Below are 22,288 nucleotides of genomic sequence, written 5' to 3' on the forward strand. Positions count from 1 at the left end.
GAGTAAATGAGGTGCTTGTGGCCCACCAAGGGGATTGGCTAGCCCGCGAATAATATAAATACCCTTGTGACGGTGAGACTATGCAAATAAGGCATATGGAACTGTAACGAGGGGATTTATCAATTTTGTCATTCTGCTAAATTTAAAGAAGCCATTCTAGAGGTTAGAAAGTGGGGGTCCAGAGGTAAAAAGAGGAGCAGAGTGTGACCTCTGGAATTGGGATCTCTGCGCTGAGAAAGTCCCTGACCCAGGAAACATAGCAAGAGAGCTCTAAACCCGAGACAGTGAGAAGCAATGGCAGAGAAAGGGTGGCAGCAGCCAGGAGGCCAGCAGGAGATGGCACAGTGGGCTTCCCAGCCCACAGAGCAAGAAGGCTGAGTGCCTATGGGCAGGTGGAATGAGGTGCTTCCAGGCCCTTGTCTTAGTTAGGAGTTCGACTTGCTGGCTACAGTTAGAGCTGAATGCTTACAGGCTGAGGCTTACTGGCAGAGTGAGGTGCTCCTGGACACTTACAGACAGAGCTGAAAGAGCTTGCCTGGGCAGAGCAGAGGCCAGGCCAAAGACCCAAGAAACAGAAAGAGCCTTATCTGGAGGCATAGTTAAGAAGAGGTTGTCCTGACTGGAGAAGGGTATCCTGAGCATGCCTGAAACTGAATTGTAACTTGTTACTTCCCTAAAAAACCTAATATCTGTGGATATGGTCTGTGAGTTCTGTGTGGCCATAGCAATGAGTTATCAGACCTAGCAGAGAAGGCGAGGGCCTTGGTAAGGAAAGTTGGTGTCAGAGTTGGTAAAAGATTAGAGAATGGAGGCATGTCTAACCTCTACTTCATAGGAGTGAGCCTTGGACTATTGATGCAGATCATGGTTCCCTCTCCCTCTCTAGGAGTTAGAGGAGGTCAGACATATACCACCAAGAGGTTTTACAATCCCCTATCCTGAGACCCCACCACCCCAAAGCACCACCAACCTTAATTGCCACGTCTGTAAAATTCTCTCCTGTTTCTTGGAAGATATCTCCTAGTCGGAAAATGGGACACTGTGGATTCTGCGTCTTGTGAAAGGTGCAAGAGATGTTGAAACCTGGCAAGATGTTTCTCCTGTGCATAATTAAGAACAACCAGACATCTCTATTGAAACATGAAATCCATCCCTTTCATAGAAGTGAGCCAGTGTGGCAATTGGGCAACAGAGGCCTCCTGGGATTCACACCCCTGTACTTCCCCTCCCACATTAGTGCAAGGGTGAGCTGTGTGACCAGCACTATAGTGCAGAAGTGATGGTCTGTTACTTCTGGAACTAGGTTGTAAAAGATCAGCTCTTTCAAAAGGCCAGGCTTACTGGCCTGATCGAGACTAGAGGAACCCCCAGAATTATTGCCCCAAGAGCATCTTTAAACTTTGAACTAAACCCCCAGACACAATAAAATATTAAAAGGAGAGTATGGTTAGGGTAGTGTTGGGTGTGCTGTTGCTTGCTTCTGCTCTGTCTCTACTGAATGACTTCTTCTGGGGGTAGCTAGCAGCCATGTCGTGAGGAGAGGTCCCTGTGGTGAAGAATCAAGCCCCGCTGTCATCAAACACGTGCGTGAGCTTGGAAGAAGATCCTTCGGCCCCAGGCAAGCCTGGAGGTGATGGTAGCCCTGGATGACAGCTTGACTGCAACCTGAAAGACCCTGAGTCAGAATCGCCCAGTGAGGACATTCTCAGATTTCTGACTCACAAACCCTGTGAGATAATAGGTATTTGTTGTTCTAAGCTCCTAAGTTTTTTCTGTGACTTGCTATACAGCAGTACATGACTAATACAGCCAACCCTGCTGGACACTTACGTGGTGTAATTGTGGCCAGGGAAGTCGATGTTATTTTTGATGAGCACAGTGAAGTTCTCGGCACTGTTCAGGAGGGCAGGCCTGGAGAGAGGGAGGAAGATGGGGGGTGAGAGAGTCTGTCAGCTTATGGGGCCAGGGGATCCTGCTTTCTCACTTCGGTCCCGGGGATGCAGGAAGAGAAGGATCTATACAACCTAGTGGGGAAAACCCTAAGCATTTTGCAGAACATCTCTCTAGCTTGCCCAGGAAGATTCTCTCTCCCTCCTGGGGTCGCCTCAGAACTGACTGTACCATCTCTTACCCTCTGACATAACGGTACATTTGTGTTTTGTGTGGTGGCGTGCTGGTCAGGGTTTCACAACCAGCTCTTCCGGGGGGTGGGGTGGGGGGGAGAGGGGCAAGCACACAAAGCCCTGGTTCATAGCATTTGCTAATTACCATAATGTAAATAGGCCCAGTGTGACTGATGTCAGGCTACCAACTCGATTCCACTGAGCTCAGAGCTGGAAAGGGATAGACGCAATCGACTCAGAATGGAACAAGCCTGCTTCTTTCTGCCCACCAGGTTCACATCTTTCCCCAGAAGACTGGGACAACTGCAGTCCCGCCCAATAACCTCATATCTTGGCATCTCCAACTGTTTGCAAAGGGCCATATAGCACACAGGTTGACTAAATTACCGTGTTATTGTGTGTGCCGTGAGTCAACTCCAACTCATAGCAATCACATAGGCAGAGTAGAACTGCCTCAGAGGGTTTCCAAGCCTGGGACATTTACAGGAGCAGGTCACCATGTCTTTTCTCCCACAGAATGGCAGGTGGATTTGAACTACCAACCTTTTGATTAGCAGCCAAAAAATTAACTGTTGCTCCACGAAGACTCCTTATTGAGTTGACTAAACCAGTCTTTCTGTGGAGGTTCTGAGTGGTGTAAAATCCCCCATGAGTTAAAAACAGAAAACCAACTATTACCAAGCAAGGCAAATTCTAGATTACAGGAAGATTCGGCCAACCATTTCTCATCCATTTGTTTATTCGCCACATTTGTTCATTCACCACCTACTGGGGTCAGTAATGGGCACAGGGGGACTTAGTGATGAACAAGACAGCCAAGGCTTCTGTCATTAAGAGTTGGTAATCTATTTAATTAAATTACGCTTAAAATTCCAATTCCCAGTTGCAGTGGTCACATGACATGTGCTTGGTAACCATGTGCAGCTAGAGGGTACCACACAGAACTGTTTAGGTCCATACTACTTCTATCCACTGAACAGTGCTGACCTACAACCATCACACTTCCAGGACTGTGTGTGTGTGTGGTGTCTATGTGTGTGTCTGTGTCTCTGTGGTTGAGTACCATAAGCCAGGCACTGGGCTTATTTTATGAACACTGTGCAGGCCAGTGAGGTAGGTGTAATTATTACCCTCATTGGCTAATGAGGAACCTGAAGCTCAGGGAGGTTCAGTCACTTGCCCGAAGTCACACAGAAAGAATGTGTTCCAGACAGGATCTGTGTCCAAGTCCCTCTGTCTTAGCTGAAAGACATCATCCCTGTGGTTTCTGAGAGAGTTGCTGCCTGTGGGGGCTCAGAGTAGCAGCTAGGTTTTAGCCAGTTTAGAATTATCTTGATGTTTTCGCCACCAGCATGGCCCTACCAGAGACCATCAGCTTTGTGCCAAGCAGTGCGCCTAGCTGAGGGGCACCAAGCTAGGAAGAGCCATAACTTTGCAGCCCCTGGCAAGAACTTGTGCTGAGGACCCACCATGTCTCTCCCTACCATTCCACTCACCGGGGCGCTTCTTCCACTGCCTCGATGGGGCACCAGGCGGAGACTTCGCAGGTCTTCTGGTTCCCTTTATACTGTACACACCTTCCAGTCTGGATCCCTGCAAGCCGGAGGGTGAGTGGGGAGATGAAGGGGTGATGGAGCCACCAATGTGAAAAGACCATAGAGAAGAAATTCCCCAGGAAACAAGTCATTGGTTCACGCTAAGTAAGACTACTTAAGCTTTTCAAGGCAAGCAGGTTGGTTCAGTTTCCCATGAAACTGCATCCTAACCACAAATGTAAATGAAGACAATCGAACAGGCCGAACAACAGTAAGATCTTAAAAAAGAAATAAAAAAAGCAAAGAGAGCCAAAAGGATCGAAAGCAGGGACTCAATCCAGTACTTGTGCACCAGGGTTCAGTCACGGATTCCGTCACGAAGACGAAGGCAGTCCTGACTGGCACTATGACACGGATGACCCCTCGGAGCAGTGTGACATAACACAGACAGGAAAAGTCCTCGGCTGTACGATTTCACTGGTATGAAACATCTAAACTGGACAGTCACAGTGACAGAAATTAGATGGGCGGCTGGGGGTGCAGGAGGAGGTAGGGATAGAGTTCTGTTTGGGGTGATATAACTATTGTGAAACTAAATACTCGCGATGATTGCCTAATATGGTGAGGGTACACCATGTTACTTAAGCATGGTGCATAGAGCCCCGATGGCAGGGGTTAAGTGCTGGCCTACCAGCCACAAGGTCAGCGGTTCAAATGTACCAACCTCTCCATGAGAGAAGGATGTTGCAGCCTACCTCCATAGAGATTTAAAAGCATGGAAACTCGATGGGGCCCTTCAACTCTGTTCTGTAGAGTCCTTAAGGGGCTTTGGTGGCCAGATGGGTTAGGCCTTGGGTTGCAAACCACAGAGTCCACCGTTCGGACTCCCCAGCCACTCCCCAGGAGAACAACGAAGCTGCTGGTTCCCATAGACCAGAGGTTCTCAGCCTTCCTAATGCTGCGACCCTTTAATATAGTTCCTCATGTGGTGGTAACCCCCCACATAAATTATTTCCATTGCTGCTTCATCAATGTCATTTTGCTCCTGTTATGAATCAGGTGACCCCTGTGAAAGGGTCATTTGATCCCTAAAGGGGTTACGACCCACAGGTTGAGAACGGCTGCGGCATAAACCCTAGACGGATAAGGTGACTGTGATCACAAGTGACCCAATGGCAGTGGGTTTGGGTTTGGGGAACATGGTTAATATGGCACTTTTTAGGTTATATATATATAAAAATTTTCCTGAAAATTAGAGACAGCACAGAACGACCACGGATTCTGTTTATTCTTTTCGGTTTTGCTTTTAAGTTTATGATTATTTTTCATAAGAAAAGATGTGGGAGAGGAGAGATGTATCGTCTTGTTTGCTGTGGGCGTCCATGGCCCCTCCAGAGTGTGCCAGGCCGCAGAACAAACAGGGCGGCACTTTCCAGAGCCTCCGCAACACTAACAGTTCTCAGGAGACCACATTAATGAAAGAGGAGATCATGTAAAAATGACACAGGTGAGTCAAAAAGTATTTCCACGGAAGGGGGGTGGTGTCCTGTTCACACCTGAAGAGAGGTTTATTCCAAACAAACCATATTTCAGCATGAGTCAGACAAGGTTCTCAGAATTAGACATTTGTCTTTGTCTCCGTAGGGGACTTTCAAAAACAAGTTCAATTAGAACAGCAGCATCCAAGGGAGGTCTTCAAGGCAGAGAAGTCAGCTCAGAAGGTTATGGTGACTGGTTCTTTTTTTTGGAGGGGGGGTGCATTCCCAAGGGGTCATCTTGATAGATTTTCTCGAAGGACCCAGGGTGATCCCAGAGGCTTATTGGGGAGTTTTAAGAAAACAGGAAGCTGCTTTGGTGAGGAAAATAATTGAGGAGGTTTCTTTTATCAGGACAATGCGCCTGCTGATTCTTCAAAGGTAGCAAGGCTTGTCTGATGAGAAACCTGACCCTCATTCACCCTACAGCTCTGATATTGTCCCTTCAGACTCTTTTTTTTGTTTCCCAAACTCAAAGGACATTTCAAAAGAACACCATTTAAGTCTCACAAGGAGGTCCAAGCTGCTTTGTTGACCACTTCTTCAGAATGGCAACACTGCCTTCAGAAAGGTACAAGGGGGCTTCAGAAGGTTTGTGGGGAAATGATACTATCTTTTCATTCCAGTTATTTTTTTTGGTGAAACTTTATTTAAAGTCTCCCCGTATAGACCTAGGTGGAGGATATACTGATAAACAATAGCCTCACATGTTTATATGTTGTTGAATAAAGGTGTTTATTATTTTGTAGCAGTACTTTTGGACTGTTCCTTGTAGTTCTACATAATATCAGGCACATATCCTTTGTGGGACAGAGTGAAATCTTCACATGAAAGTTCAAACAAGAGACACAAAATGGAAATTCCACAATTACTGTGGAATTGTGCTTTGAGGGGTACTGGAGACACACGTTCACATTCCCCAACTGTTGGCGGTCACTTGAAACAATCTCGACTCACCAGACAGGGCCATGGGCCAGCTGATGTCTTTACCAGTTAGAACCTTGAGCCTACTAACTCTGCTCAGCTCTCAAGAGCTCCCCATACTTCAGAACTATAGTCAGGTTCATGGTCAGGAGATGGTCCCACAGGGGGCAGAGCCATGGCACATGCCAGCTTCCTCTTGCCTGTGGCAGGAGGAGGCTGAGATCCAGATGACTATAGTGAGGATGCTATTGAAAATGTCACCACGATGCCAATCGTCCCACCCTGGGGACTTCAGATGTACCTTTGCTCTGCGGGTCCATCCATCCCTTCTTACAGCCCCGGTCAGTGGAACAGAGTGTCCTGGGGGTGGGGTACTGCAAGAAAGACAAGAGAGTCTGGAGTAAGCAAAGGCGACAAGACTCTCACAGGCAGAGGGCTGTGTCCATGTAGGAGTCCGAACAGTGTTCACAGAGGCACAGCTCACAAGAGCCAACACGCAGACATGATGCCATGCATCAGCAGATGAGCCAATCAATAAGACAGGGTCTGCACACAGTGGAATATCACTCAGCCAGAAAGGGCAGAGGCCTGATTCACATGACATATGGATCTACCTTGAAAGCCTATGCTAAGTGAAAGATAACAGTCCCCAAAGGCCGCATATTACCGTATGATTCCGTGTGTGGGAAATGTCCATTTATATATATGAGACAAGTCCATAGAGAAAGTAGATTCATCTTTCCTGGGGCTGAGGGAGAGGGCATGGGTGCTGGGTGTCTTCTTGGGGCAATGAACATGCTCTGGAATTAAAAAGCTGTGATAGTGGCCCATAGCTCTGTGAATGTATTAAAAACCAGTGCATTGTATACATCGAAGTGGTGGACTTTATGGTATGTGCATTAAATCTCAAGTCATCAGATTAAAGAAACATTTTTAAAGTGCCTATCAGGGCACCTACAGACCACGTTCAGGATTGTTCTCGAGCTGGCGAGCAGGTGGCCCAGCCTCATGGCTGCAGTGACACAGACGGGGCCAGGACTCAGCCAGAAATGGAGAGGGTGGACGGCAGCCTGGACTCGCTCCCAGCTGAGGGAAGTGAGGGCAGCTGGCTCTCAGGCCATGGGGCAGAGCAAGGGAGAGAGAACCAGGAGAGCTTGGTTTGTGCATCTGTTTTCTCATGATCAGCTGAATGGCCAGTCTCGGGGAAACCTGAAGAGGCACAGGTGCTAAAGCAGCCTGGGATCACCACCCTCTCTGGAGGGGAGCATCCAGGTCGTGGACTCGGGCCCACCTAGGCTTGGTGACAACAGCACTGTTTGTTAGCTGAGCGGCCTTGGCCCAGTAACTTCCCCTCTCTGAGCTTCAATCTTCTCTGTGAAAGGGGAATGAACAGGTTTGTCTTATGAATGAAGGTTAAGTGAGTTATGGAGATAGGGTTTGGCACAGAGTACCTGCTCAGAGGGAGCAGTGGTGGTTCAGTGGTAGAATTTCCCCTTTCCACACAGGAGACCTAGGTTGGATTCCCAACCAGTGCACCTCATAGGCAGTCTCCACCCATATGTCAGTGGAAGTTTGTGTGTTGGTAGAATGCCAAACAGGTTTCAGTGGGACTTCTAGATTAAGTCTAGGAGGAAAGGCCTAACTATCTACTTCTGCAAACCAGCCAATGAAAACCCTAGGATCACAACAGAATACTGGCTAATACAGTCCTGGAAGGTGGGGGCCCTGGATTAGAAGGCACAGCAGTGGACTCAAACAGACTGGTGATGATGGAGACGGTGCAGGACAAGGCAGCTTTTCATTCTGTTATAAATAAAGTCATCATGAGCCAGAGCTGGCTGGCAACTAACAACCACATCCAGTGTGAACTCAGGTTCACTCATTAAATGTGCAAAGACATGACTTCCAAACAGGGTCACAGGATGACTTATCTTTTGGGGGTGGACACAAATCAACTCCTACCACCTATGTAGTCACTAGCTACCATCTTAAAAGCGATCAGGACTGTGAAGGGACTCAGATTCGCACACATTTTGATGGGGAAGAATGTTCTAGAAGGATAGGATCAAAAACAAACTTGAGTTGCTTTGTAGAGCTTCCCCAGACTGGTCCCAAGATTGTGGTTGGAAACACCGTGAATGAGGACTTCAGCCTCCTAACCCTGGTGTGCCCCCAGCAATCTGTGTTCCCTTTGGGGAAATCACTTAACCTCTCAGAGCCTGTGTTCCAACCTGTAAAACAGGGCTGGAAATACTGCTATCCTGCTAATGTTGTAAGGCTCCAATGAACTATGGAACCCCTCAAACACCCAAGATCACTGCTGTCATGAGCTGCCACCTATCCGGTAAGAGGTGGAAGGAGCAGGAGTCAAGCTGGAGACCCAGGGGCCAGCCAGGACCTGGCAGCAGAGCACTGCTGCATCCTCTCCTTCATCCCCCCAGCCCAGGGCGAGCCCCCTCCAGTACCCCATGGGCCCCAGTTTCCACATCCTCTGCCCCTTTCTGCCCCCCTCCCAGGAACTCTCATCACCTACCCAGCCACTCCCTGTCCCCTCCTTACCTCAGGACAGACCCCCTGAACTTGGCCTTCTGTCTTGAGAAAGTTTGTCATCACAAAGAAGGAATTTCCCTAAGGAGAAGAAGAGAATGAGGTGGAAAATTTGAGGCCTTTATAACACAACTGTCTGATCATAATCACCCAGGGGGCAACCTTCCCACCCTGCTAATCTTCAGTTTAGAAAGCCGGGTCTAAGAACTGCCTGGAATCTGCCAAGGGCTTCCTATCACAGCTGGGTGAGCCGCCCCGCTGGGCTGATGGAGAGCAGGGGAACAGTCGGGCTGATTGAGTATTCAATTTCCATGCAGCTCAGAAGCAACCTCTTCACTTTTTTTTTGACACAGTAAAATCCCATTAAATTGAAACTCCAGGGACCTGGGGAGATGGAGGTGGGGGAACGTGGGCTGCATCGGATCACTGTTCCGATTACCCAAGACTTTAATTGAAGAGCAATAGAGCTTCACACCACCTGGGGAACCAATGGAGATGTTTCTGGCTGATGGTGAGAAACCACAACAGCAGCTCATGCTGAGGCCCTGCAAAACCTCCCTGCTCCCGAGCTGCCAGCTGCCCTTTGGTTCACCTCTCCACCCTGTCTGAACTTTCCTGTCCTCAAACACTGTCCCCTCCCAGGGCCAAGCATTTGATCTTCCTACTTTCATTTTCCTCTTCTTGTAAATTCAGAATTTCTTTGCCATCAACCCCTGTGCTCTCTTTGTCATCCGGCCCCTCTCCTTGTGCACAAGGCTTGATGTGGTCTCGAATAAGGCCTGTGCGTTGATAAAGCGCTGCACACACAAGAAGGAAAGTTTTCTTCCCATCTGGCCAGATCTTGCTGCCTTGGTGCCCTGCTTCTAAAAAAGCCATGCAGAAACTGAGTGCCAGTGAAGCAAACCACGCCTGCAAGGCCTGGATGCGCTGCTATTTTGAGAACCCCTGGAGGACTTGATAAAGCAGCGGATGCATCATCCCCTCTCCGAGATGCTGGGTCTGACCCCGTTTTGCCATTTGAGGTTTTCTCAGCTGGGACCTCCATAGGGCGGCTTTAAGTAGGGCCAACCATCACTCCTTCCGGGAGGGAGGAAGGGTCTGGGGTGGGGCGGAGGGGGACAAGGGGCCAGTGACCCTGACCACAAGGCAGACAAGTACTCACCTGCAAAGGGAATGTGTAATCTGCAGTGTCCAAGACCTTCCACGCCACCTTCTTCTCCCCGTTCACCACAGTTTCCTCAATCACCTCGGCTATCCCCTTCACCTTGGTGTGCACAGAGCTGATCAGAGGCTCCTTCTGTTGGTACAGCTTATCGCTCACCAGAGCAAAGCTAAAATGGCACATGCAAAATCAACACCAACGGTCTCATGGAGGGAGGGACAGTGCAGGGGTGTTTGGGGACAGGTTTTGTAGGCTGCCCCCTGTCAAGTCCTAGCTCTGCTGGGTGGCATTGGGCAGGTGATTTAACTTCTCTCTGTTGCCCTTTCCTGAGCTGTAAAATGGCACTGTCATGCCCACCCCATGGGGTGCAGTGAGGGTTAAATGAAGTGGGCAAACTCCTGAGCCCACAGCCTGGCACATAGTAAGTGCTCGGCACATGGGAACTATTTCCCCCAATAGTTTTGCCACCTCTTATATTGCTTAATGGGGACCCTAATATATAGGACATCTTTTTCAAATCAATGTCCAGCCCTGAGTTTATTGGCCAGCTTTTTCCTGGGGCTCAGCAACACAACAGCAAGGTCCCAAGGCATGCCCCGTGGATCTGCCACCTGCTTCTCAGACACACCCACCTAGTTAAAAATATATTGATAACAGCAGCTGTTATGGATGGAGGCCTTACATAATAGCTGTCGGAGCCCTGGTGGCAAAGTGGTTTATGCAATGGGCTGCTAATCACAAGGCTAGTCGTTCTAAACCAGCAGCTGCTCCACCAGAGAGAGAGATGTTGCACCTACTAGTTGATAGGTTGGCTGTTCAAACGCACCTGAAGACACTTTGGGCAACAGACCTGGGGATCTGCACCTGAGAGGTCGCAGCCTTGAAAATCCTATGGATCTGTTCTGCTGGACACTCACAGGGCCTGCAGGAGAAGCAATCGGCTCCACGGCAACTAACAACTACAACACTGGGCACCCAGGGTTTTACCCACCTCGCTTTCTTTCCTCCGCACTCTTTGGCAGGTGAGGGAGGGAGTGGGCTCAGAGAGGTGAAGGATCTTGACTGAGGTCACCGATAGAACTGAGGTCCAAATTCACACTGCTTTACCACCCCACACCCCCAAACAGGCCTCTGGGCCATTGTGCCTCCCTTGTTCCTGTATGCCATGGCTCTGCCGCTGGTGTCCTAAATGTTGACCCGTTCACCCGCTGTGAATACTTCCTCTACCATATGAACACAAAGGATAGAGATGGGGCTGGGCCATGGAGGAGAACATTCCAACACAGAAAATGAAAACATGCGAGATTCCCTGCCTTTTGTTTGTTTCCCAGCTCGCATTACCCTGAACAATTAAAAGTGGGTTCATTGCAAATGCTTTGTTTACTCCTGCAGTATACCTTTATTTAGTCCCTTCTTAGCCCAGCTCCCAAGTGGTGGGAGGAAGTAAAAGCCCATGGCTGCCCTCTCTCAGCTGACCTTGAGAAACCAAGACAGGTAGGCCAAGACTTGACGACTTGGTAGGCTCAGTCTGGGAGTTTCTAAAATGGCAGCTTTCCTACACCAATGTTCGGGGCAGCACTAGTCACAGTAGCCCAACAGTGGACCCAGCCCGAGGGTTCATCAACAGGTGAATGGAGGAACACAAGGTGGTCTGTCCAGGCAGGGGCCCATCACTCAGCCCGAGTGAAGAGTGAAGTCTGATCCATCCTGCACCACAGCATGGCTGAGCCGCGAAAGACTGTGCTGAGTCAAAGACTCTAGATGTAGAAGGTCGAGTCTTCCTGATTTTCTGATAAAGGTTTTACTCTTCTTTTTCTACAAAATATCCAGAAGAGACAAATCCATAGACAGACAGCAGATTTCTGGCTGTTGGGGGCTGGGAGCAGGGGAGAGTGGGAGTGCCAGGCTAAGGGGCCTGTCTTGGTGTGATGGCAATGTTTTAGAATGAGGTAAAGGTAGTGGGCACACAACAGTGTGAGTGTGTTCAGTGCCATAGAATTTTTTTTTTTTACTTTAGAAAGGTTAATGTTATGTTATATGAATTGCACCTCAATGTTTAAAAAGGTGGGATGGGGAATAGTGTATGTATACTTATATAGGTGTATATGTACATAGATAGATTGCTAGATACAGACATATGTTGTAGAAATAGAAAGACAGGTGAGGGCGGTGGTTATAAGTGGAAAAGAAAGGGAATAGATGAATAAGGGGTTTGTGGGGACCCCAAACGGGATTATTTTTATTTCTGCAGTTGGAAAACAGTACAGAAGAGTGCTTTGATTCTCAGTGCATTTTGGAAGATCTGAAAAAAGAAAGGTCGTCAAGAAAGATGCCAGAGCTGCTGATCCAGAGCTGAGCTCCAGCCAGTCTTTATGAGGCAGAGTTATTAAAGGCAATTCCACAGCCGCTGATGAGAATACTTATTCAATAATATGGCTCTACCGACCCTGGCAACACATACATGCTGTGAGCAGTGTTTCTGTTAGATATTACAGCACTCCCCCCAAGTAATGCCGGGCCAGTTTGAGAGCACAGTTCTGGTCTCTCAAATTTATTCCAGGAACATATTCCACATGGGTACCAGGTGGAAGCCAACCCTCTCATGGTCAGAAAAGCCGTCTTTATCTAATAGTGAGCAGTGTTAAGACTTACAGTACTTCAGAGCTGTGTCAAGAGAAAAAGGGAGACTCGGGAGTTGGCAGTATCCCTGAGCCCTCGGACTCACAGAGCAGTAATTCTCAGCATTCCGCAGAAGGCACAACCTCAGGTGTCTGGGGCTAGCCAGGGCCAGAAAGGGTAGCAACTTAAGCTGGGTTCTTAGGATGGGCGACAAGAAGATGGGAGAGAGGAGAGCGGGGCGGGAGGGATGAGAGAGACAACAGGGTCATCTTGAGCACCCAGGAGGTCTGGCTGAAGAGCAGGACCACGGAGGAGCAGGGAGGGTGAGAGCCAGATGGAGAGCCACAGGAGGGCACCGGGTCCCAGACTCACCAGATGTAGAGGAAGATGACCACTATGAATATGCTTCTCAGGGTCCCAAGCCACACACTCTGAATGTGGATGAATTTCACAGACTGATACTGGCATTGAAGATGACTTCGGCCCCATGACAACATGGCGAGAGGGTCCACAAGGCTCCAAATCGAGAAAGCACTTTTCAGGAAACCAATCTCTCTCTTTATGAGCACATTGAACAAAGGTTAACAGAAATCGAAAGATGCTGACCTAACAGTAAATTGCCTTCTTATTTGGGAGCCAGACACTTATCTGATAAGCAGTGTTGACAGTACTTTGTCAGTTTCCTTCTTCTCTGCCTCCTCTATCTTGTCTTCTCTCTCACAACTCTCTGTCCTCTTGAAGTTCCAGCATTTTCTCACCATCATTGTGGTAGACAGGATAATAACCAACCCCCGCCCCCACAAAGATATTTATGCCTCAATCTCCTGGAGATTAACCACCTCTCTCTGTCTGTCTGGACATCCTCTGACAGAGGGACCCCAGGGTAGAGATCAGCCAGTCAGGCTGTAGTATAGCACCAATGAAACACACAACTTTCCTCTAGCTCTTTGATGCTTCCTTCACCCCACTATCATGATCTCAGTTCTACTTTACAAAACGGATTAGACCAGAGCATGCATATTGCTACAGATAAGAGACCACAACACAGGGAATCCAGGAGAGATAAACCCCTCTGGGCCAACAAGAAGAGTAGAGATATCAGGAGGATTAGGGGAGAGTGGGGAAAGAGAGGGGCCTCAATCACAAGGATCAATCTAGAACTCCCAGGGAGACGAATAACGGAAAAGTGGGTGAAGGGGTGACAGAAGACGATGTAAGATATGGAAAAAATAATATATACCTTATCCAGGGTTCATAAGGGAGGGTGGGGGAAGAAATGGGGAGCTGGTATCAGGGGCTCAAGTGGGAAGAGAATGCTTTGAAAATGATGATGGAGGCAATGTGTAAATGTGCTTGACACATTGGAGGAATGTGTGGATTGTGATAAGAGATGTAAGAGACCCCAATAAAAGTATTTAAGAAAAAGACCTGGACATTTTAATTAACCCTACTGTCATGCACTCCTGCTAACTATAATGACAACTGTTTAAACCCATCAACTCATCCGTGGGAGAATGATAAGGCTGTGTATTCCCATCGAGATGTCACTCATCTCAGAAATCCTATGAAGCAGTTCTACTCTGTCTTATTGGGTTGATAGGAGTGGGAATGGACTTGATGGTGGTGGTTTGGTATTGGCTTATGCTCATATGCATTATATTACCCAGGCAAACTAGTGCTGACTTAAGCTTCGCTGAGAGCAGAATAGTCAGCTAAGTTCAATGACCTACACCTTGACTAAGCTACAGGGTATCTCCTGAAAATCCTTGGGACATTCAATGTTCTTTGCCAATAGGGAGAGTCCAGATTTTATGAGTCACAAACTTGTTTGCTTTTGAGAGATCTTTTTCGTTGTTATAAACATGTAAATACCACAGCAAGGGAGAGGGGGGGAGACAGAGTACATGAAAAGCTTACAACATTCTCCCTGTCAGAAGGTAACCACTATCCCAGATCTCTCTTTATGTCAATACCTTGTTCTTGTTGTCAGGTGTAGGCGACAACAAGACTTACAGTCCTGACTCATAGGGACCTGCTGTAGAACAGAACAGAGCACTGCCTTGACAGCCGTTGTGTCAGTCCATCTTGCCGAGATCTTCCTCGTTTCCTCTCTCCACTTTAGCAAGCATGATGTCTTTCTTCGGGGGCCGGTCCCTCCTGATAACCTGTCCAAACTATGAGGCAAACCCTCAGCATCTTCACTTCTAAAGAACACTCTGCTTGTGCTTCTCCTAAGACAGATGGATTCATTCTTCTGGCAATACTTGGTCTGTCAGTGAGTGTTCTTTGCCAACACCATAATTCAACTGCACCAGTTCTTCCTTGGTCTACCTTATTTATTGTTTCATATGAATCATATCATCCAGAAAAACTAGTGTTTTCTTAAGCAGAATATTCAGCAGAATTGTCCAGCTTTTGCATACACGAGGATGCTTAAAAATATTATGGTTTGGGCCAGGTACATCTTAGTACTCAAAGTGACATTCTTGCTTTTTAACACTTTAGAAGTATCTTTTGGATCAGATTTGCTATTGTATTACATCAGTTAATTTATTGACTATTGCTTCCATGAGTGTTGATTGTGTATCCAAGTTAAGTGAAACCCTTGACAACTTCAATCTTTTGACCATTTATTGTGATGTTGCTCATTGATCTATGTGATAATTAGGCTTTATGTCAACTTGGTTGCAATAGGACTCTCTGATTTGGCAGTTAAGACTTAGTGATTCCGAATGATGTGACCTAATCTCATGTAATGAACTCCATAATGGGATCTGCTATGATTAACCAATCATAAGAAAATTAGGGTAGAATGTAACATCCTTACCCAGGTCACAGCCCTGATGCAATTGAACGGATGTTTCTGTACAGGCGAATGGCCTCAAATATAAGTGGATGCTGCAGAAAACTTGCTTGCTTTTTGCTGGGTCTAGATCTTGCATCTGGCTCATTAACTTCCAGTTCTTTGGACTTAAGCCAACAGCCTGCGATGTTTCCTACTGATCCTGGGAATCATCTTTGGCCTACCATCTGATCTACTGACCTTTCATTTATTAACCTCTTCTGGCACCAGCCAGTCAGCTTCCTGTCAATCTTGAGTTCATCAGCCTCTACAGCTCCAAGAGTCAGGAGATGCGTCTAGCCTAACATCTGACCCGTGAACTTGGAACCTGCTGGACTTGGACTTGCCTTACCCACCTCTACCACTGTGTGAGTGATTTATACACACACACACACACACACACTTGCTCCATTAAGTCAATGCTGACCCAAAGCGACCCTGTAGGACCGGGAAGAACTGTTCCTTTGAGTTTCCACAACTGTAGCTCTTTATGGGAGCAGAAAGCCTTGCCTTTCTCCTGTGGTGTAGTTGGTGATATCCAGTTGATGACATTGTGGGTTGCAGCCGAAGGCATAGCTACGTTTACTTACTCATGCATACATACACACACGTATGTAAACTTCACTGATTTGCTTCTCTAGAGAACCCAACCTAAGATAGTCCAGCTGTGATGATTTGTGTTTTCTTTATGCATTCTGAAGGCTAAACAGGGTCACTGTGAGTCAGAATAGGAATTGATGGCAATGCGTTTGCTTTGAAAGCTGTTGTCTTTAATTCTCATTACTAAGTGCTTCAGATCCTCTACTTTCAGCAAGCATGGTTGCATCGTCTGACTATTGCAAGTTATTAAAAAGTCTTCCTCTGACCCTTATGCCATATTCTTCTTCACAAAATCCAGTTCTAGGATTATTTGCTCAACATACAGATTAAATGGGTGTGGCAAAAGTATACAACCACGATGCACACTTTTTCTGATTTTAAACCATATCGTATCCTTTTGTTCTAGCTGAATGACTGCCTCTTGGTCTAAGTATGGGCTCTACATGTGCACGTTTAGGTATTCCCATTCTTTACAATGTTATCCATAATTCCTTATGATCTGCATAGTTGACTGCCTTTGCATAGTCAGTAAAACATGTAAGCATCTTTCTGATATTCCCGGCTTTCAATCCAGACCCATCTGTATCAGTGATATTTGGTGATGAGAACACCAAAACTGAATTAGAAAGTTGGATTCCAAAGACCAAAATCAGTGCCATTGAGTCAATTCCAATGCAAAGTACATTTACAGGACATAGTAGAACTGTGCCAGTGGCTTCCCAAGGCTATACATCTTTATAAGATCAAAAGCTTTTGCATTATCCCTTGGAGCTGCTGGTGGTTTCTCACTGCTGACTGCCAGCTTCAGGTAGCTGTCCAATATGTAACCTACTTTACCACCAGAGCTTCTAGAAAGTTGGACTGGCAGCTGAAAGCATGTTCTTGATGATAAAAATGACATCAGAGACTGTATAACAGAATTGTATATCAGAGTTTTGCCAGACCAATATTTTGAATAACATAAATGGCAATTACACATGTGGGCCTCACTGTATGGGATGCACAGGAGTCAAACCAACCAAATATGTTAAAAGAAACAATAGAGATACTTGATGTCATCAGAACAAGACCAGAAACCAACTGCAGAATAGAGCATATGTAAGTTCAAGTTGAGATAGAAGAAAATTAAAACAAATCTATCAGAACCACAATTTGACCTTGAATATATCCCACTTAACTAGAGGCCATCTCAAGAACAGATTTGTCACATTGAACACTAATGGCCAAAGACCAGATGAATTATGGGAAGATCAAGAACATCATACTTGAAGAAAGCAAAAGATCAGCAAAAAGAAAGAAAAGACTAAAACGGATGTCAGAGGAGTCTCTGAACATAGAGGAGCTAAAGCAAATGGAAGCCATTATGGAGTAGAAGAGCTGAAGAGAAGATTTCAAAGGGCGACTCGCAAAGACAAAGTACTAGGATGAAATGTGCAAAGATCTAGAGTTAGAAAACCAAAATAGAAGAATATGCTCAGTATTTCTCAACCTGAAAGAACCGAAGGGGAAAAAAATCAGGCTTCCAGTTACAATGCTGGTGGACTCTATGGGCAAAATATTGAAAAATGCATGAAGCATCAAAAGAAGATGGAAGGAATACATATATACTGTCTCCCAAATAATTAGGTAACGAGCAATTTCAGGAGCTAGCATATAGTCAAGAACCAACAGTATTAAGGTAGATGGAAGGTATTTGTGAAAACTAAGTCTCTGGGAATTGATAGAATACCAATTGAGATGTTCAACATTGATATGATTGCAATTGATGGAATACCAATTGAGATGTGCCATGCCAAAAAATTTGGAAGACAGTTACCTGAGTAGAAGAGATCCATACTCATGGACCTTCCAAAAAAGATAATTTAACAGAATTTGAAATGATCACTTTATATATCACTAATATCACACAAGGTAAGTTTTGCAGAAGATAATTAAGAAACACTTGTAGCAGTAGATAACTGTAACAGGGAACTGCCAGAAGTTCAGCAGGATTCAGAAGAGGATGTGGAATGAGAGTTATCACTGCTAGAGCCGACGCCTAGACACACAAATAAGGGTGTTCAATGCTGTAAACATGACCACACTATCTGTACTGTATACGCACCCTATACACAATGTATACAAGCGATAGCAACTTGCTGTTTTATTCAAAATCAATGCTAATCTTTTCCTGTTTATTATATAGATCTAGGGTGTGTTATGATATTTAATGGGTACAAAGTGTTTTAATGTTTAGATCGGAACATGTGAAACTGCCCATTTGTGAGCAAAACCAGTTAAATGTTAGAAACTCCATGTGGTTCCATTCAAGAGGTGGATTGATGATAGTTTGTGATAGTTTGCCAACTATCCCCGACTGGTAGATAACTATCTGGAACTTGTTCCGTTTTCCCAGTTAGAAACGTTTTTAGAACCAAGATGCAGCCTTCACTCTATGCCAAGGAATCTTCAAAATACATTTTATTTACACATATTAACTTTCTTTTTCTTACATTTCTCTACCCCAGCCCCTCCCCCCACCCCCAAAAAAAGCCACTGTAAGGAAATGGTGGCTCAGAAGAAATGAGTGCCTGCTTGAGGTCACAGAGCAAGTAGCAATGTCGGATTTGCAGTCAGAGTCCACAGCCCAGTCTCTCAACCACCACATATCACTGCCTCAGCATTCTCTATCTCATGCTGCCATGAGAGGTAAGTCTTCAGGATACATTTCTGGGTCCAGGAGTGTGCACATTTTTCATCTCCATTCATTTTGCTCAACCACAGAAGGCAAAGCAAGAGTGTGTACATCACCTTTTAAGAGGATCTAGCCAAACAAGAGGCAGACTTTGTGGGCACAGCTGACTAGCAACGGGTCTGGGTGTTGTATGTATCAGAGGCACCTGATCTGTGTTTGAGGAAAAGGAGAGATTACATCCGAAGTGTGCAACCATTTAAAACAGTCAAGTAGAAAAGGGACTAGTGGGAAAATTTATAGCCAACAGGTGAAAGTTCTAAGAAAGACTTTGGTTCAGTGTCAGGAAGCAATATCTGACCATCAGAACCATCCTTGAGTAGATAAGCTTTCCTTGTGGTTGCTAGGCGGTGACCGCTGTGATGATGATGTTTTTCACTTATTTCCATCAACTTCGCTCTCTCTTTCTTCTGCATTTAAACACCCACCCCATCTTCTCCAAGCACTACTCTAAGCCTCTCTCCTCCCTTGTAGTCAAGTCTCTTGAAAGAGTGAGTCACCACATCCATTTCCTGCTTTCCGTTAGTTTGCTACTTGGCCCACTCCAGTCTGGCTTCCTCCGCCCCCACCACTTCTCTAAAGCGTTACCAAGCAAACACCAGCGGCATTGTCACTAAATCACAGACCCGATCTTCCTGTAACTCTCAGTGGCACTTGACTTGACACAAGGACAGGCAGGCACCTCCCTCCCCATCTCCCCTTAGCTTCCAGGAGTCCACATTCTCCTGACTCTCTTTGAACTTCTGCGACCATTTCTCCTGACTCCACCAAGCATGTGTGTGTCTCTCATCCCTTCGGGGTTACTGATCCTCCCGGGTCTGTCCTAGGTCCTCTTTTGCTCTCTCTCACATCTTCTCTTCGACTTCAGCCACCCTCATAGTTCTAGCCACTGTCTATATGCTCAGACCAAACCAATCTTACTGCCATCGCATCAACCTGCCTCTTGGGAACCCTACAGGACAGGATAGAACTGCCCTGTGGGTTTCTGAGACTATTGCTCTTCATAGGAGTAGAAAGCCTCCTCTCCCCCGACTTTGTGGTTAGCAGCTAATGCCACTATGCCAGCTCTTTTATCTATACATTGGGTACCTATAAATCTATATTACCAGCCTTGGATTTGTCTCTCCATGCTGTCAGTGATAGCTGCAGAACTCAGAACTCAAGAAATGTGGAAGCTTTTTGTTGGGGGGGAGGGGTGTAGAGATATAGTGATAGGTCAATGGTAGAATCATCACTTTCCATTTGGAAGACAAAGGTTTGTTTTCCAGCCAAGGCACTTCAAGTGCAGCCACTACCCACTTGACAATGGAGTTTGCTATGATGCCAACCAGGATTCAGCAAAGCTTCCAGCCCAAGGTGGAACAGGTAGAAAGACTGGGTGACTACTGAAAATCACCTGGGGGTAATCCTATAGATCATGTTTGACCGGGGGGGGGTGTGTGTTAGTTTCATCCTGAGTTGGGGCTGATGGGATGGTGGCAATAAAAACAACTAAACATCCACAAAGAGGCTTCAAAAAGCTTGTGGAAGAACAGAATGAAAAGGTAATGGGATTTTCTCACAAACTTTCTGAAGTCCCCTCATGCATTCATTCATGTGTCCTACAAGCCCACTGCTGCTGAGTCCATTCTGGCTCAAAGCAGCCATATAGGACAATTAGAACTGTCCCCATAGAATTTTCAAGGCTGTGCATCTTTCTCCTATAGAGCAGCTGGTAGATTCGAACCAGTGAACTTTCAGCAAAACATTTGCCCACAGCTTCACCAGGACTCCTTTATGTGTCCTCCATATACCTCCAGCTCCACACTGTCCCAGACTCATCTTCCAACACAAACTGGCACATGTCGCTCCTGTGTTTCTTCTCTCAGGCACTGGGTCCGCTCTCAGATGGCCAAGCTAGAAACTAGGTCCACCTTCAGATGGCCAAGCTAGAAACATGGTCATTCATTGGTCACCCTCACTCTCACCCCCTTCATCCACTCAGTGACCAAATCCTATTAGTTCACCTTCCTAAAATCACTCAAGGAGCCCTTGTGGCTCAGGGGGTGAGCACTCAGCTGCTAACCAAAAGGACCTTGGGAAGCCTGTGGGGCCGATTCACTCTCCTATCCACTTGACTTCAACAGGTTGTGATAGCTTTTTAATTCTTCATAGCATGGGTCACCAATTGATGTTTTATTATGTCTCTTTGCTCTTTTTTTTTTTTGGTGTCCTGTCCCTCTCTTCCACTGGAATATAATCCCAGTGTCTCTCTCATTGCTATAATCTCCCAAACCAAGCCCAAGCCACTGGCAGCCAGTTGATTCCGACTCATAGTCACCTTTTATAGGATTTGTCAGACTAAATCTTTGTGGGAGCAGACCACCTCGTCTTCCTCTGGTGGAGTGCCTGGTGGGTTTGAACTGCTAACCATGTGGTTAGCAGCCCAGCACCTAAATCACAGCTGTCATCTCCAGTTAACAAATGGTTCACTCACAAAAATGGGACCATACTCAAGCCTGGCGATATGTTTCTTCAATGTTATATTTTTAAATGTAAACAACAGGTGTTATCTTCTCAAGTCAGCATTTAAGGTGCAAAACCCTGGTGGTGTGGTGTTTTCTAAAGTGGGCTGCTAAGGGAAGTCAGCCGTTTGGAAAACCCCAGCTGCACCATGGCAGAGAGATGAGACTTTCTGCGCTTGTAAAGATTGATTGACAACTGATGGCAGTGAGTGCGTTTGTAAGTCAACATATATTGCCTACACAACATAACGCACAGACCTCTCTCCGGCCTACAGATACCAGAGCCGATGTCTCCGCCAGCGCTGGAACAAGTTGCTCATTTTTCCCACCAGTTTGCTCTAGGTGAAGGGGTGGCTTATTACAGGAACCATGTTGGGTGAAAAGCATGAATCTAGATTAACAGGACAGAAAGGTACTGTCTGAGAAACCCATGTGAATGGATGGGTGGAATGATCCCCAGAAACAAGCATCCCATCTCACGCTCACTTTGGGCACCCGGGTCCTGAATCATTGCACTCATTAAATTGTTCTCTCCTCATGACACCACCGCAGAACATAAAACTGGATTGGGGTAGTGGTGGTGTTAATGCATATCAGATGAGACTGCACCATATTTACATATACAAATAATCTTACATATGCAAATAATCTGTATATTTACATACACTAATAATCTTACATATACAAATAATCTGTTTTGAAGGAATTGTGGTGGATGAAATCCTTCCAGGAAGCCATGTCACTTGCCATGTGGGAATGTGATAGAAGGATCTACAAGTTAATACATCAGGGAGCACTTATGACTCACTGGGTTCTTTGACATCAGTTTAATGATAACTGGTCTAGACAACAGGCCTTAGTCTAGAATTTCAACACACATGTTTTGATTCAATATTTATTGACTAGTGAGCCCAACTCGCATAATAATTAAGTGCTCAACTGCCAATAAACTTTAACGGTTCGAACCCACCCAGTGGCTCTGTAGGAAAAAGACTGGATAATCTACTTCCACAAAGATTACAGCCTAGAAAACCACATGGAGCAAGTTTACTGTGTCACACACGAGGTTGCTTGAGTAGGAATCAACAACGACCAGCAACAACAAACATATGAATCTAATCATGATTAACCTGAGTAGCAATATGGTTAATAATACAAAAAATCAA

At 46.1% G+C, this 22,288-nt stretch overlaps 2 protein-coding genes across 4 annotated transcripts in view; one reads left to right on the plus strand and one right to left on the minus strand.

The window, feature by feature from the left end:
* IFT81 (intraflagellar transport 81) overlaps window positions 1–22,288 on the plus strand; it is a 184,172-nt gene that overhangs the window by 40,882 nt on the left and 121,002 nt on the right. The window contains exon 1 of one of the 3 annotated variants that reach the window (XM_075533691.1): window positions 18,423–18,575. The exons of the other annotated variants lie outside the window; for them this stretch is intronic. The gene's annotated coding sequence lies outside the window, so the exon portion shown is untranslated. Of the gene's footprint in view, window positions 1–18,422; window positions 18,576–22,288 lie in introns of those variants that run through there. 3 annotated transcript variants of the gene reach the window in all.
* Window positions 1–22,288, minus strand: part of P2RX7 (purinergic receptor P2X 7) — a 49,028-nt gene that overhangs the window by 24,099 nt on the left and 2,641 nt on the right. Inside the window, exons 2-7 of the mRNA XM_075533693.1 lie at window positions 9,827–9,995; window positions 8,677–8,745; window positions 6,419–6,491; window positions 3,620–3,716; window positions 1,831–1,911; window positions 971–1,100 (exon numbers count right to left, since the gene is read on the minus strand). Coding sequence (XP_075389808.1) covers window positions 971–1,100; window positions 1,831–1,911; window positions 3,620–3,716; window positions 6,419–6,491; window positions 8,677–8,745; window positions 9,827–9,995 — 619 coding nt within the window. The remainder of the gene's footprint in view (window positions 1–970; window positions 1,101–1,830; window positions 1,912–3,619; window positions 3,717–6,418; window positions 6,492–8,676; window positions 8,746–9,826; window positions 9,996–22,288) is intronic.

This window comes from Tenrec ecaudatus, chromosome 16, assembly GCF_050624435.1.
Source record: "Tenrec ecaudatus isolate mTenEca1 chromosome 16, mTenEca1.hap1, whole genome shotgun sequence".
Taxonomy (NCBI): Eukaryota; Metazoa; Chordata; class Mammalia; order Afrosoricida; family Tenrecidae; genus Tenrec; species Tenrec ecaudatus.